The sequence below is a fragment of the Hyaena hyaena genome, unplaced genomic scaffold (assembly GCF_003009895.1).
Source record: "Hyaena hyaena isolate Hyena2069 unplaced genomic scaffold, ASM300989v1 scaffold_1932, whole genome shotgun sequence".
NCBI classification, from domain to species: Eukaryota; Metazoa; Chordata; class Mammalia; order Carnivora; family Hyaenidae; genus Hyaena; species Hyaena hyaena.
In genome coordinates this window covers 131,367-146,751 of record NW_024082548.1, presented here as the reverse complement: position 1 = coordinate 146,751, position 15,385 = coordinate 131,367, and the positions used below count along the sequence as shown (strand labels likewise).

At 45.3% G+C, this 15,385-nt stretch overlaps 1 protein-coding gene across 1 annotated transcript; it reads left to right on the top strand.

Annotated features, from left to right (window-relative positions):
• Positions 1 to 377: 377 nt before the first annotated feature.
• Positions 378 to 8,878, top strand: LOC120226941 (ribosome-recycling factor, mitochondrial; the record flags this gene model as incomplete). Its single annotated transcript, XM_039225112.1, has 2 exons — positions 378 to 537; positions 8,291 to 8,878. Coding segments are annotated over 2 exons (238 nt in total), but the record flags the coding sequence as incomplete, so codon positions are not given.
• Positions 8,879 to 15,385: the final 6,507 nt, after the last annotated feature.

Below are 15,385 nucleotides of genomic sequence, written 5' to 3'. Positions count from 1 at the left end.
TTGTTGAGTACTTAAAATGGGCCAGGGCCAGTACTAAACAGTTTATGTGCACCATCTCATTTAATCTTCGCACCATCGCCATTATACAGGTGGGGGCTCTGAGAAGAGGAAGTGAGTTATGTGTAGTCAAGTGGCATGATCAGGGCACCCCAGCTCAAGCTTTTAAGCAGTACTCTTTCTAGCTCTCCTCACCTAACTCACCAGGCACTTTACTTGACCCTGAGCAGAGCCCTGGGCACGTTTCAGGAACGTAAAGATCATCACCGAAGCTACAAACTGTGGAGCTAGCGGACGGAGTAATGTTAAGTTCTTGGCTAGCAGATAATATGTAGGATGATTTTTGCTGAATGTTCTTTTTTGTTTCTGTTTTTTATTAGAGTGACCAGGGAGCACAGGGAAATGCTGGTGAAACTGGCCAAACAGAACACCAACAAGGCCAAGGATTCTTTACGGAAAGTTCGTACCAACGCAATGAATAAGCTAAAGAAATCAAAAGACAAGGTCTCGGAGGACACCATTCGGCTCATAGAGAAACAGGTACTATTGCCAACAGATGTAGTACTTATGTTTCTGACCCAGGGAACCACTTGGTTGTGTCTGAATAGAGGAAAACTAAAACAGAATACCCCTGGTTCTTTCATTGTCATGATCGGGATTGGCTGAGTCTCTGTTCCGGGCTTAGCCCTGGGGATATGGAGGAAGCAAAGATGCTGTTGATGCTTTGCGAGGTCCCAGGCTCCGTGCCAGACACTTCATTTCTCCCTGTTGCAACAAGGCTGTGAAGTAGGCTGTGGGGAAACTGAGGTTCAGAGAAGCTAAATAACTCGCTCAAAGCCACACTGCTGGTAAGTGGTCGAAATGGATCCCGACACAGGCAGACTGCTTTCAGAGCCTGTGTGTGTGGTTGGTTGGGTGCTGATACATGAGGACTTAGCAACGTTCTTCCTGTGCTGAATAGCGGCACTTGAACAGACTTGCGGTAAAATAGTGAGGGACCGGGGGAAGATAGAGTAGCAACACACAGGTCTGTTCTGTAAGAGAACATTGTGCAGGTGGGTAATTGTGGTGTGAACAGTGGCTGGCACTCAGGAGTGGATAGAGAAGACACCGCGGCCAGTTTATAGAAGGCCTTGGAGGCCAGGCTGAGCAGCTTGAACTTCGGCGTGTCCAGAGATGCCCACACTGGCTGTGCCTCTGTGTCCGTTGTCTGATGACTGTGGCCTAACAGACCACCTCAAAACACGGCGATTTGTAATATCTGGCATTATTTCTTAGTCTCGTTTCTGTGGCTCAGCTGGGGGGTCATGGTTCTAGTCTGGGCTTCATGGGCTTGGCTCCAGATGTTGGATTCGGTTCAAATCTGCTTTATGTATTTCTCAGTCTTCTGGAGTCAACAGTCTTCTCAACAGCAGATGCCCAGAGCACAATCCCAACCTCTCAAGTACATTTTAAGCACCTGCGCTTGGCACGTCCCATTGGCCAAACAAATCACATGGGCCAAGCCCAGTATCACTGAGACAGGAAACTATATTATGTTCATGGAAGTCCAGGGCAGGGAGTGAATATTTGTTGAACAATAGTCTTATCTACCACAGCATCAGACCACTTGAGGAGTTTATAAAAATATAGGTTTGTGGGACCCCACTCCCAGGGATAGAGTCAGTGAGTCTGGGGTGGGGCCTAGGGATCTGCATTTTTAAATACTCCTTAGATGATTCTTTTTTTTTTTTTTTTTAATGTTTTATTTATTTCTAGGAGACAGAGACAGAGACAGTGGAGTAGGGGAGGGTCAGAGAGAGAGGGAGTCACAGACTGAAACAGGCTCCAAGCTCTGAGCTGGCAGTCAGCACAGAGCCCGACGCGGGGCTCGAACCCACGAACCGTGAGATCATGACCTAAGCGAAAGTCGGATGCTTAACCAACTAAGCCACCCAGGCGCCCCAGTCCTTAGGTGATTCTAATACAGTAACTCCCTGGAAATTTTCAGACCATGGGGAGACCATATCTATATTTATGAAAGATGACCGTGATGGCTGTGTAGAAAAGAGAGGTGGGGGGCACAGCTGGGTGCAGGGGGGACCAGGGAGGCTGTTACAGAAATCCAACTGTGAAATGGTGGCCTGAACCTGATTGGTATGTGGAATTAAGATAGGAAGATGAATTTACTAGTAATCTCTTAAAGGAGATAGAACAGTGTTTAGCATAGTATAAAGGGCTTGCCTAAAGCCTCTGCATCCACTATCAAATCATTATTTTAGGAAGATTGAACATGAGTGTGGGCAGGACTGGGAGTAAGGAGGGAAGAAGTTGGAAGCAGGGAATGCTGTTAGGAGGCCATAAATTAACTAATTGCTCTCCTTCTCCTGGACCAGCAGTTAGAATGTCAGTTGTAGGCCAGCCCTAACAACCACCCAGGAAAAAGCTGGGCCTGGGCTCTGCTCCTACATTTACTGATTTTCAGTAGGTCTACCTAAGAATGTATATATTTAAAAATATCATATCTGCCCAGATAATTCTGCAAAAGTAGACGCAGAAGGTAACTAATGACGTAGAAGCCTTACATTGTACCCCTGTGATGGCACCAGAATTAGATCAGAGGTGTTCTGCACTTGATGTCCAGTGACCTTGGAGACATTTCTTGACCCCTGTAGTCGATTTGTTCCATAAAAAGGGATTGTAATTCCTGCCTTAAAGGGTTGCCCTGGAGACGCTAGAAGAACCATGAGAGCATCGAACGCCTGGACCCTCGGCTCCCTCTCGCCGCCTTTGTGCCCTCTTCTTTTCCCCTGCACCAGCTAGAAGAGGTTCCTGGGTTGGGCTGGCCTTTCCGAGCACCCATCTGCCTTGCAGGAGTCCGTCCCTGGCCCCACCTGGGCCAGCCCCTTGTCCATCCCCGGGAGAGTCTGTCTCTGCAGTCCACACTTGACGTTTTCATTGCTTCTTAGTGGTAGGCCCGTGGACCTCGGGAACCTGCCAGGCACTCCTCGCTCAACGAGACTGGCCCTGTGCCTCAGGGACCAGAGCCCATGTCCCCCTGAGATGGGAAGAGTGATCAGATAAGCAATACCCTGGGTAAAACCCACTTGACAAAGACGTTGCTAGAAGCCTTCACGGTAGCACCTGGCTTTTCACCTTCCGATTCAGATTAGAGTTTTTTCATCAATGCTTGTTACTGTTTACTATTCTTATTTTTCAAAATGAGAATTACTTTATTAGTTTTTCTGATACTAAGCTTACACATGTTTAGTGTAATTTTTTTTTAAATTAAGAGGAAAGTAATTGGAGTCTCTTGACCCAGAGATGACCATCGTGAACATACCAGTGCAGACTTCCAAGCTATCTCTGTAAGGGTATACGTCATATTACAAGAGAAAGGATTACAGTGTATACACATGATATACCCAGTGCGAGAACCTTTATTATTTAAGGTATTATCATTTAAATGTGAGTTCTTACCATTGGTGTTAATAGTTTATTGTCATATGGTTAAAAGTTTGAGTAAGAAAGTCTTTAGGAGACAGCCTTGCGCACACTTGGTTTTGTTCTTTTCCCCTGACAGAAGGCACTATTCTGGAGTTTGGGGTGTGTGGTTTTGGTTTTTGTTTTTTAAATAAGTGAGACAGAGGCTGATTGTTGTTTTATCAACATTTTTAAAAGTGTATTTGTTTACTTTGTTCCTGCTTATTAAAGTGTCACATATGCCCACTGTAGAAAATGTAGAGTTCAGGAGACTATTTTAAAACACGGGGAAGAATCCACACCATAAGCCCATATTACAGATGCAACTGCCCTTAACATTTCGGAGTATTTTTTCTGCTTTTCTTCTTTTTTTTTTTTTTAACTACATAGTTTTTAACACGACTGAGAATATGTAGTATGCATCCAGTTTTGTACTCAGCTTTTTATATTTTCTGTTCAGCATTAAAACCATTAGCATTTTCTCGTGTCTTAAACAGCTATTTCTGATGGTTACAAAATCGTCTGTCGTGTGGTTTTACCATAATTCACTGTCTTAAGCCTCTTGTTGGACATTTAGTTTGTTTAAACTTTTTTGTTATAAATAAGGTTGCAGTGAATATTTTTACACATAAATCTTTGTTGAGATGATTTCCCTAGGATAGAGTCCCAAGTGTGGAATTATTGCACAACGGGAATGCATATTTTTAAGATTCTTGGTATGTACTGCCTAAATCACTCACAAGGTTTTTAGAGTATGTATATTTTAAAAAATTTGTTGCCTTTTCTAATCCCTAACATCTGAACCCAGAATTTTTAGTGTGAGCCTGAAACGCTGCTTATCTTGGAAGCATTTTTCTTTTTGCTTTTATTTCTACACTCCATAGAAAAGATTAAGTTATTCTTTGTATAAATCTATACAACCTTTCTAAAATAGTATAGTGATAAAGACCCAAATCCATATTTTTCTGATTCAGTGGCTTAAGAATTTATCCAAAAGAAATTGTTGAGTATCTTACCTACAGAGGTATCTGTTGGAAACTGAAAACTATCTAAATTTCTGACAGTGGGAAAATAAATTGTTTTCCATCCACTTACTGTAATTTCCATATAGAGATAGTTATAAAAAATATTTTGCAGACTCGGTAAGTTTCTTTCGGAATGTATTTATTTATTTGTTTATTTTAATGTTTATTTTTGAGAGAGAGTCAGAGCGCGAGAGGGGTAGGAGCAGAGAGGGAAGGAGACACAGAATCCGAAGCAGCTCTGGGTTCTGAGCTGTCAGCCCAGAGCCCGACATGGGGCTTGAACTCACAAACTGTGAGATGATGACCTGAGCTGAAGTCAGATGCTTAATTGACTGAGCCACCCAGGCGCCCTGGAATTTATATTTTTAAGGTAGGTTATATAACAATATTATGATATGACTTCATTTTTATAATGAAACCTTCCATGTACATAAAAAGATTGGCGGCTTAGGGGCGCCTGGCTGGTTCAGCTGGTAGAGCATGTGGCTCTTGATCTTGGGTTTGTGAGTTCGAGCCTCACGTTGGGTGTAGAGATCACTTAAAAATAAAATCTTTAAAAAAAAGATTGGCATCTTATCCACTAGAGAATGTTCATCATTTCAGGCAATGGGATTGTGAACAATTTCAATATTATTCTTTGTGGGATTTTTTTTGTATGTTCCAAAATTCTTTTGAGGTCAGATTTTTAAAAACAATGTTATAAAACTGTTCCTTCTTTGCTGTATAAAAATGAAAGGATTCGGTTATAGGTTCTATCTGTATAGTCCCTTCTGACCCCCCTGCCCCCCCGGCCCCCCCCCACAACTTCCCAGGCCAGCTCTGCTAAAGAAGGACCGGGGCCTACCCGCCCGTGACTCTGACATCTGCCAGCCTGCTGTTTCACCTTTGCTTCAGTTTGCTATAAATGGGCCTGCAGAGCATGAAAGCACTTGGCAGAAACCACCAGTAAATCTGGCCAAGATCTTTCACTGCTGCTGCCTTTTTCTGAGGAGCTTGCTTCTCTGAAGCGAGGCTGGATGCCGGTGGCTGGAGGAGGGCAGGGCTACTAGCGGACAGGCACGCAGGCAGGGGGCTGGACCGGGTGAGGCAAGGGGTGCTCCGACAGGCCTCAGGAAGGGTGACTTCACCCAGCTCGCCCCAGTGTGCGGTGTGTCCCTGTCGTCCCCTTTCCTGTGTCTGCCTTCCGCTCTCCTGCACTAGAAGGGAGAAGACGGGGGAGGGGGGCGGCGGGGGGGCAGTGGTGGTAGGTGGTAGTGGTGGTGGCGGTGGCGGTGGTGGCGGTGGTGGCGGCATATTAAAACGGAAAGGGCTCTTGCTTTGCGGGCACACAGGCCTGACTGACTCCCTTCCCAGCTGCCCAGGTTAGTGCTGGCTTCACCTTCTAAGCCTCTGTGAAGTGGGAGTAGTGGTTCTTATCTCCCAGGACTGACGAGAGGACCAAATGGCATGTGTTAAAAGCGGCTGGTGTGGTTGCTGGTCCTCACTAATTGTCCACCCTATTCGCCCATCCTGTTCCTTCCCCTACACTGTGAATGTAGGACTGGGATCAGCTGTTGGAGTGACCCCCACACAGCTCGACTGGTGCTGAAGGGGTGGGGGGCGCCCCAGGGGAGTCGAGACACCATACTGGTGGTTGGGGTGGGTGAGTTCCTGGCTCAGTCACACCACTGACTTTCTGATGTGACCTTGGGCAGGAAAGTTAACATTTTATGCCTTGGTTTACTCCTCTGTACAATGGGGATGATACCTGTCCCACCTGCCTTACAGAGGTTATGTGTGGTTGTTGGATTTGGGTGAAATAACAGGACAAAGCCCCTTTGCATACTGATGAACTACTGTGCAGGTGAAATAATGAAATATTCACAGTGTTTTGAAGGGAGATAATAACAACATTTCATATATTTTGAGGATCATGTGAAATAGTGCACAGGAAGTTTTTAGCCCCGTGTCTGGCATGTAGTAATGGTAAGAGGAGCTGGGGGGGTGGTGTCATTGTTGGTAATCATCGTTATCTTAAGCCTGCTAAAGACAGACAAGATGAACTTGCGGCCTGACTGTCCCCAAGGACACTTTGTGCCTACAATTTGGAAAGTTAGTAAATATTTTCATGAATCGATTAACTTGAAGTCAGGAAATGATAATAAAACTCAGAGTAACACAAGCAGTATTTGCATAGCAAATGCATATTTGCCCGTTTACACTGTGCCTGCATATTCATGAAGGCGCTTAGCCAGCACCACTACTCTCTGAGGAAGGGCCAGCGTCCCCATTTGAGAGATGAGGAAACTGAGGTTCAGTGACTTACACATTGTTACCCCACTGAGAATTTAATCCAGCACCCACGTTATCGCATTGTTACCCTAGGTATTCTTCCTCCCCCTGGTCCCCATTCCTGTCCCCAAACTGCCCTCCATGCCATTTTCCCAGAGTAGCTGTGGCTGTGTGATGCTTGTTCCTGGCTGTCCCAGACTGCCAGCCTCCAGGCGCTGGAGTGAGTGCTGCCGGGCATAGTGCCACACGCCCAGCGAGGCAGCCGCTCCGGGAGGGGACAGGCACCTGAAGAGTCCATGGCGGAGGGCCCCAGTGACCCGTTCTGAGCCCAGCCGCTCCTCCAGGGAGCCCAGCGGCCCCTGAAGCGGTGCCTTCCCAGCTACAAAACAGGCAGCTGTTGCTATGGTGCGAGCCTGGTTGTCTCCCTGCCTGGGGCCAGTTGCTCCAAATCTAAAACTAAAAACTAAAGTTTCTTCCCTTTCCAGTGCATTTAGTTCCCAGTTCCTGGCCAGGGCCTGCGGTCTGCAAATAAAGATCTCAAGCAGCTGCTGTGCCACGGAGCACACAGACCCTGGGCCCCATGCTGCCCCCTTCAAGGCTTCCTGCCTCAGGTCTCTTTTAGATGTGGGAGGGAGGCTGCAGCATTTACTAAATTGTATTCTGCTTCTCGTGTTGATACCCTCACCGTGAGAAACGGACAGTCTTAACCATGTGTACTCGTATGCCTTTAAATTTTCATTATTAAAAATAAAGCGCAGATATATATATATATATTATATATAACTTCAAAATTTTTTTTCAGATTTAATTCATGTGGTAATTTCCCAGTGGAGAGATAAGGGGGTTAAAAAGTGTTACGGACATTTACATCCACTTGAATTCCTGCCATTGATGTACGAGCTTATCCATTTTACCGTAGCTTTCTGGAGTCGAATATTGTAATTAAAAATGACAACATCAGATTTTGTTAACTACGATAACTGAATTATATCTTGTTTTCATTTACATTTCTTCATTGTCTGTTGAATTTCCCAGGTTTGTTAACCAGATTTACCTCATCCTTTTTCAAGACTTCTTTTTTCTGCCTAAACTATTGGGATCTTAATATTCTTATCAATTATGTGTATGTGATTGTATAGCAATGTGTATGTGATTCAGATAGCGGAGTGTCTGAGGTGTAGGAAATAATAGATGGTCATTAGGTGACAGATAAAGATGGCTTCTCTGTGTTCTATAATAATAGTTAGGAATTTGGGGCTGTGGAGTCAGACTACCTAGGATTAAATTTTGTCATCGCTACTTTCAGCTGTGTATCCTGAACAAGTGATTCGCTGCCTCAGTTTCCTCATCTGTGAAATGGGGAGAACGTATTGGTTTCATGGGGCTGCTGTTAGGAATCAGCACGGTCCCTAAATAGTGTGAGTTTTTGTCACCATTACTGTTTCCCAGATCACTTTCCCATAGTTTTGGAATGTCTGTCCCCCTCTCCTTCGCCAGCCTCAGTTATCAGGCTGCCTTGTTTTGTGTTCCCGCAGATCAGCCAAATGGCCGACGACACAGCTGCAGAGCTGGATAGGCATCTGGCAGTGAAGACCAAAGAACTCCTCGGATGAAAGTCCACCAGGGCAGCAGTGCTCCAGAGCCCGGTTTCTGGTGGAGCCCGTGGGTGGCACATGGGCACCTCTCTTCCCGTCCACACGGAACGCTGCCGCCTTGCAGCTGTCAGCGCCTGTGAGGCTCAGCCTTCCAGTGGGACACCCAGACTTTGTTCTTCTCTTCCTCCTGCTCCCTGCTCAGACAGTATCTGCTGCAGACAGATGGCCTCTACTTCAGGCATTTGCCCCGATCGTGACATTGACAAGCAACTAGGACTATTGGCAGGCTTAGCCCACCTGTTTCTCATCTCGGGAGCCTCCTTTTCAATTAGTCGGGCCCTGTCCCAAACTTTGAACTCTGGGCTGGTGTGGGCCTTCACCTGTGACCGGATCCCTTTGCCAGAGGCCCATTTTTACATAACAGTAAAATCAAAATAAATTGTAGAGAATAACAAGCACAAAGGATGGGTAGAATCGGTCTGGATTAAGGTCCTCTACGAACCTTTACATAAAGCCACCAGAATAATGCTTCTGCCTCTGAGTCATTGTCATACATGCTCCTTTCTCTGCCTGGACCGTTCTTCCACTGCTGATCTACCCAGCCTGTCCTGTTCATCCTTCACGTCTCTGCTTGGGTATCACTTCCTCCAGGAAGTCTTCCTTATTCCCCCAATCTAGGACTCCTATTATTGGCTCTCAGGACTGTCTACTGCTTTGAATTGAACTTTTTGGTAATTTGTCTCTAGATCTTCATTTTCCTCAGTCTTGGCATAATGCCTGGAACATAGTAGGCATGGAGATATGTTGTGAATGACTTGCACAAAGTAGCCGCTCAGCAAATGCTGGCTTCCTTTCCTGTCTTTCCCATCATAACACCAAGAGTTTTCCACTCTTGCCTTTGTCCTCAGCATATACTTGGTGATGAGATACCTTTACCCCAGGGCCTGTCTGTTACTGACAGACAAGTGGTTCGTTGTGGCTCATCTTTGGGTGCTGGGTTGTTACGTTTCTTTCTCCAATAATCAATAGCAGTTGATTCTCCAATAATAATTAATCTTCCTTCCTTCCTTTTCCCCTTTCCTCCCCTTCCCTTCCTTTCTTGCTTTCTTTTCTCTCATTTATAATATAGCCGTCCTGAGCTAGATGCAGTTCTAGGCAGTATCTTTAATCTTCATGGTGCACTCGGGAGATTGTGTATTCTCTCCACTTTACAAATAGAAAAACTGAGAACTGAGACTTGAGAGTATTGGGTAACTTGCCCAGAGTAACTAGCCCAGTAAGTGATAGAGGGTTTCATTCTTCACTGTCAGTCTCGGTTTACAGAGAGGGAGGAGCTCAAAAGAGGTCACATTTCTTGACAGGGCGGGGAGGGGGTTTTACACAGCTCGCAAGTGGCAGAGCTGGGATTCACACTGAGGCCTGATCTAAAGCCGGTGCTCTGCCCACACATCCTGCAGCCTTCATAAACATTTAGTGCGCACACTGTGTGTCAGGTGCTGGGAATGCAAAAATGGGTAAGACGTGACCTCTGTCTTTGAGGGGTGCGTGGCACTCTGGACTGAGTCGCTACCCAGGGTGCCCCAGGTGGACGGTAGGAAGTCCGTTCCCATTTTGTCTGCCTTCAGAGTGGACCCCACATGGGTGACAGCCAGGCCTGGCTGCACTCCTTCGAAGCAGCACTCAGTTTCCCTTTGCTGTCTGACTCCTCTCAGATTCTGTCCCTTGTGGGAAGTGTGCTCATCTCCCTCTGCTTGTACTGGTGAAGCACACTGTGCACAGACAGTGGGGGTTCAAGGTCAGAATCAGGTCAAAAATGAAGGAAGCTAAACAGCCTCCTGCCCCGCTTACCTGTCCCCAGTCCAACCCTGCTTGCCAGCCCCCGAGTAGCCATCACACGATCGGAAGTCAGCTGGGGGAAGAACAGGGATAGAAATAGCAATCAAGGAGCCTTTTTTGGGGTAAGCCACATGGCGGGGGCATTGCAACAGCCTTTCGTGAGTGACCGAAAGCCCCCACTCCTAGCAAATGTGCTTCTCAAAGATGCAGGATTTTTTAATAAACAGAGGAAATGATAAATTATGTTGTAACTCCACTCCAAAGGCATTTGGTTCTTAACAGCCAAATCCTCTGTAGTCTTTAAATAAACAAAAACTTATTTGGTGAACAGACAGGGTTGGGGAGGGGGTTGGGAAATGAAAGATTTTCTGTACTTGGGTCCCACATGTCAACAATTTCTCTCCTGTGTGTATGTTGGCCAAAGCTGTATATCATGATAAATGAATAAAGGAAAACCTCCAGCCCAGGGCAGTCAGACAGCTCAGCAAATGGCTTTCAGCTGATTGCTCTATTTCAGTTGACATTTATCAAAGAGTTTCTCTGTTCTTCTGTGTCGGGGCTGCAATGGTGGCAGGGACGAGAATGAGACTACCTGTTTGGATCTGCTGAGTAACGAGTAATGCTGGAGCGGTGACTTCTCCTTTCTCCTTCCTTGAACCTCTTTCTTTCAAAAGGAAAAGTTGGGCATGGAAGTTCCTCCCCTTGCTAGAAGAATTAACCACTCCTCTGTTCAGGTCAACGACTTCCCAAGTCCCATGAAAATTACAGACCAAAGAGAAATCTAGCGCTTTTGCCCCGTTTATTTTTTTCTTTTTTACATGGTGTGTGTGTGTGTGTGTGTGTGTGTGAAATTACAAAAGAAACTGTAATGTAAAAAGTTAAAAGAGAAACTTCTTATAAGTTCCTAATCTCACTGCCCATTAACAATTAGATGTATATCCTTCTGGATCTTTATACATGCATTTTTTTTTTTAATTTATTTTGAGAGAGAGAGAGAGTATGCATGAGCCAGGGAGGCACAGAGAGGGAGAAAAGGAATCTCACGCAGGCTCTGTGCTGTCAGCACAATGCCCAACAGGGCTCAATCCCAAGAACCATGAGACCATGACCTGAGCCAAAATCAAAAGTTGGACGCTTATCCAGCTGAGCCACCCAGCCACCCCCATACATAATTTTTAAAAAGCAGGAAAGGGAACTATTCTGTTCAGACTCTGAAGCTTGCTTTTTTTTTTTTTTTTTTTTTTTTTTTAAAACCCAACAACACATCATGGCCATCTATTCATATGTGAACATGGAGGTAGAGCTCACTCCATTTTCATTGCAATGTGACATTCCATAGTATGGATGTACCTGACCTGACTTTACTGTTAACCCTATCATATTAAAACAACAACAACAACAACAATAAAAAAAAACATTTAATATGCATTGGAGGATGTTTCTATTTAAAGATGGTTTTTGTTTTGTTTTTTGAGAAAAAAAAAACCTTATTCTAAGTTTATGTGTTTTGGTGAGTTCTACCTACCTTCCCTCAACCTCAGACTAACATTTATTGAATGCCTACTGTAGACCAGCTACCGTGCTGGATGCTTTGCATGCATTACTACATTTAAACTTCTGAACAATACTAGCTGGTGTAAGTATTATCCCTGTTTATGTAGGAGAAAACTAAGGTTCAGAATGGGCATTTAATTTATCCAAGGTCACACAGCTAGTAAGTGCCAGAGTGAAGTTTGAAACTCAGATCTGACTTTGAAATAGGTCCTTAATCCGTGCACTTCAGTTCATAAGTCTTCACCAAACACTTAATTCAGAATGCACTCAGTACTGCTCCGGGCCCCAAAGGTGATAGAAGAGAAGCGGAAAACTCATTTTCATGAAGACAATTAGCTATTTCTAACAAAGGCTCACGTTTAAAGTTGCACGTGGTAAACACGGAAGGGATGGTAGCTCTGAGGGAGGCAGTAAAGATTTATGTTTATATATTTCTACCTCACCTGTTTGGCAGAGTCCTCTAAAACTTGTAAGAGAAGCAGTGAATGAGCAGAAAGACCACCAGCCATGAATAATGGTAATAATAGTCATGGTATTGGTGGCACCAATAACTGGTCCCTTGGTCCCTTTTAGTTTTCAAAGTGCTTCTATATCCTTTATCCCACTGAAGCCACCGAGCAAAGCTTTGTGGTTTCTTTTGCTCTATAATATGTGGTCAGTTTCCATGATGTGCATGAAAGGAAGTGTGTCTGTTTTAGGGGAACAAATTTTATTATGTACATAAGAAATGTAGTTTATAGATTATATTGTTTAGGTTTTCTGTATTATTTTTTGGCCTTTTGATGAGTCTGGGGCTGAAAGTAGTGTGTTTCAGTCTCCCGTTGTTAGCATTTGTATTTCTTCTTGCACTTCCTATAATTTCTGCCTGATGACTTGCTACTGTGCTCTCTGATGCCCAGATAGCCTGGCTCTTCTGTCATCTTCATATCATTCAGTGCTTGCGAATCTGAGTTCCGTCCTGTCCTCTATCGAGATCAGAGCTGCTGCCTGCTTTTTGTTTATGTTTGCTTGGTATATCTTTGCCGTTCCTTTGTAGCTTTTCCAAATCACTGTTTTAGGTGTGTTTCTTAGAGTTGGGTTTTGTTCTATGAAGCATTCTGAAACTCCTTTGTAAAATCATCCTCATTTTTAATTGTGATAAGATACCCAAAATATAAAATTCACCACCTTAACCATTTCTGAGCGTACAGTTCAGTGGTAGCACGTGCATTCACATCGTTGTGTATTATAGAGATCTCCAGAACCCTCTTCACCTTGCAGGACTGAAGCGCTCTACCCTTGAAACAGCTCCCCCTTCCCACCTGCTCTCCGGCCCCTGACAACCACTGTTCTACTTTCTGTCTCTATGAATTGACTACTCTGAGTACTTGATGAAGTGGAATCCTACAGTATTTGACCTTTGGTGTCTGTCTTATTTCACTCAGCGCAGTATCCTCATGGTTCATCCATGTTGTAGCAGGTGTCAGAATTTCCCTTCTTCAGGCTGAATAGTGTTCCATTGTATATACAGTAAACACCTTGGATTGTGAGCAACTTACTCTGTGAGTGTTCCGCAAGACGAGCAAACATTTCTAATAAATTCGAACTTGATAAACGAGTGATGTCTTGCAATACGAGTCATACACGACACTGAATGTCACATGATCACAGCTAAGCCAATGGCTCTTAAAATTCGCATTGCTATACAAGTGCTTTGGAATACAAGCATGTTTCTGGAATGAATTATGCTCACAAACCAAGGGTTTATATTCAGTAAACCCTTGGTCTGCAAGCATTATATATATATTATACATATAATATGAAATATATAATATAAATAATAGGAAATATATATAATATGAAAGATGTATATATATACATAATACATATATGTGTGTGTATATATATATACATATATATAATGTGTATGTGTGTATAACATGAAACTTGTTTTCTTTTGTAGGCGACCTTAACTCATTCACACTCATTGATAATACTGAAATGTTTAGTAGAACCCTACATTTACTCTTTGTTCGCATGCAGTATTACCATTGGGTGATTTGGTGTCTAAACCCTTGGCCGATTAGGGGCTGAATATTAGGTTGAGGGGAAGGTTGCTTCTGCAGAGAGGAGGTTCACTGCTTGTTGAATGAACAAATCAATGATGATCCCTGTCTCTTACATTCCTTTGTTCTGGTCTTTGTTTTAATTCATCACGTGCTGTTGGGTTAGCTCACCCTGAGACGAAGCCCTCATCACACCACTCTTCTGCTCCACACCCGTCCACGGCGCCCCGTTGCCTGCTGAATTGTCTACAGACTTCACCTGGGCAAGCAGCAACTTCTGCCATCTAAGCCTCTGTATCCCTGCAGTTGTGATGCACCTCTCACAGCCACCCTAAGGCAACTCGTGCTTAAGCTCAGTGGAATTATTACTTCTGAGTTTTTGTGCTGCTTTCTTCCACCGCCATGTCTCTTTGAGGCTGTTTGCCCGCTCTGCGCTCCCTTAGATCACTGCCCCACCCAACAGGCAAAATGTGTCCAGCCTTCACAGCTCTTGGTCCCACATCCTTGCACTAACTCGTTCATTTCTCTGTCTTGACGTTTCTCCTGATCTCCTAAATGCGTGTATGCCTCAAGCACCCCAAACTCAGCCGGCCCCATCATGTCCCTGCCAGCCCCGCTCACTCTCATGTATTGCCCTTCGGAAATGCCTTCGCTGTCCCCTCAGGTGTCAAGCCAAGACATGGGGAGCCTCCCTCTCCCTCATACTCTCGTCCAAGAAGTCACCAAGTCCCACCAGTTCCATCTTCAAAGTGCACATCATCGAGTGGTGCGCGCCAGGGAACAGAAGCGTCAGCTCTGTCCGGCCGGGCTCGCCTGCGCCTCTGGCCTTCCGCAGAGGCGGGACACCACTCGCACTGGAGAAGCCTTGTGTGGATCCCTGGAAAGAAAGTTCCCTGCTCCTTTACTCTTTGCATTCCCTGACTAACACAGTGCTTGGCTCAGAGCAGCTCTTAAGGAAATGTTTGTCCAGTTGCAATGGGCCTGCCTGGCTTTGAATACAAATGAAGTCAGTTTACATCAATAACCCAGAGTTTCTCTGATTACTCTCACCTGCTTGCTCAGACCTCCAACCTCATCTGCTGAGTCGGCCTCCAGAGTTTCTGGGCATCTAGAGGCCGCCTCCCATGGTGTCCACGATCACTGGTGCCCGCCCTGTTCCTCTCCTGCCCAGGCTCCCCCTCGCTGGCATCAGTGCCACTTGGAACTTCGCCTTGGCTCCTGTTGGGAATGTCGGTGTCCGTGACCAGAGTGCTGGCTCCTGGGCTTAGGATCCCTGAGCAAGCTGGGTGGGATCCTCTTGAGAGTCAGGAGAAGGTCTTCGCAGTCCCAGCCACCCCCTTGGCCCCTGCAAAGCAGCCTTGCTGGGGTTCAAAGCCTTAGGAGCCACTGCAGCTCCTCCACAGGCAGGTAGAACCCCTGATGTGTGGCTCACAGCTGGTGGCCGGGTGCACGTGCTTTCTCTCTCTCCCAGGCTCTAGCCTCAGCCCAAATTGTCCCCTCTTTGCAATAAATAATAACAGTGGCTAACAAGTCCTGGACCTCTCTGCTGTGTGTGAGGCGACTCTAGAAGGCTCCTCATTTGTAAAATGAGGAAAGTGAA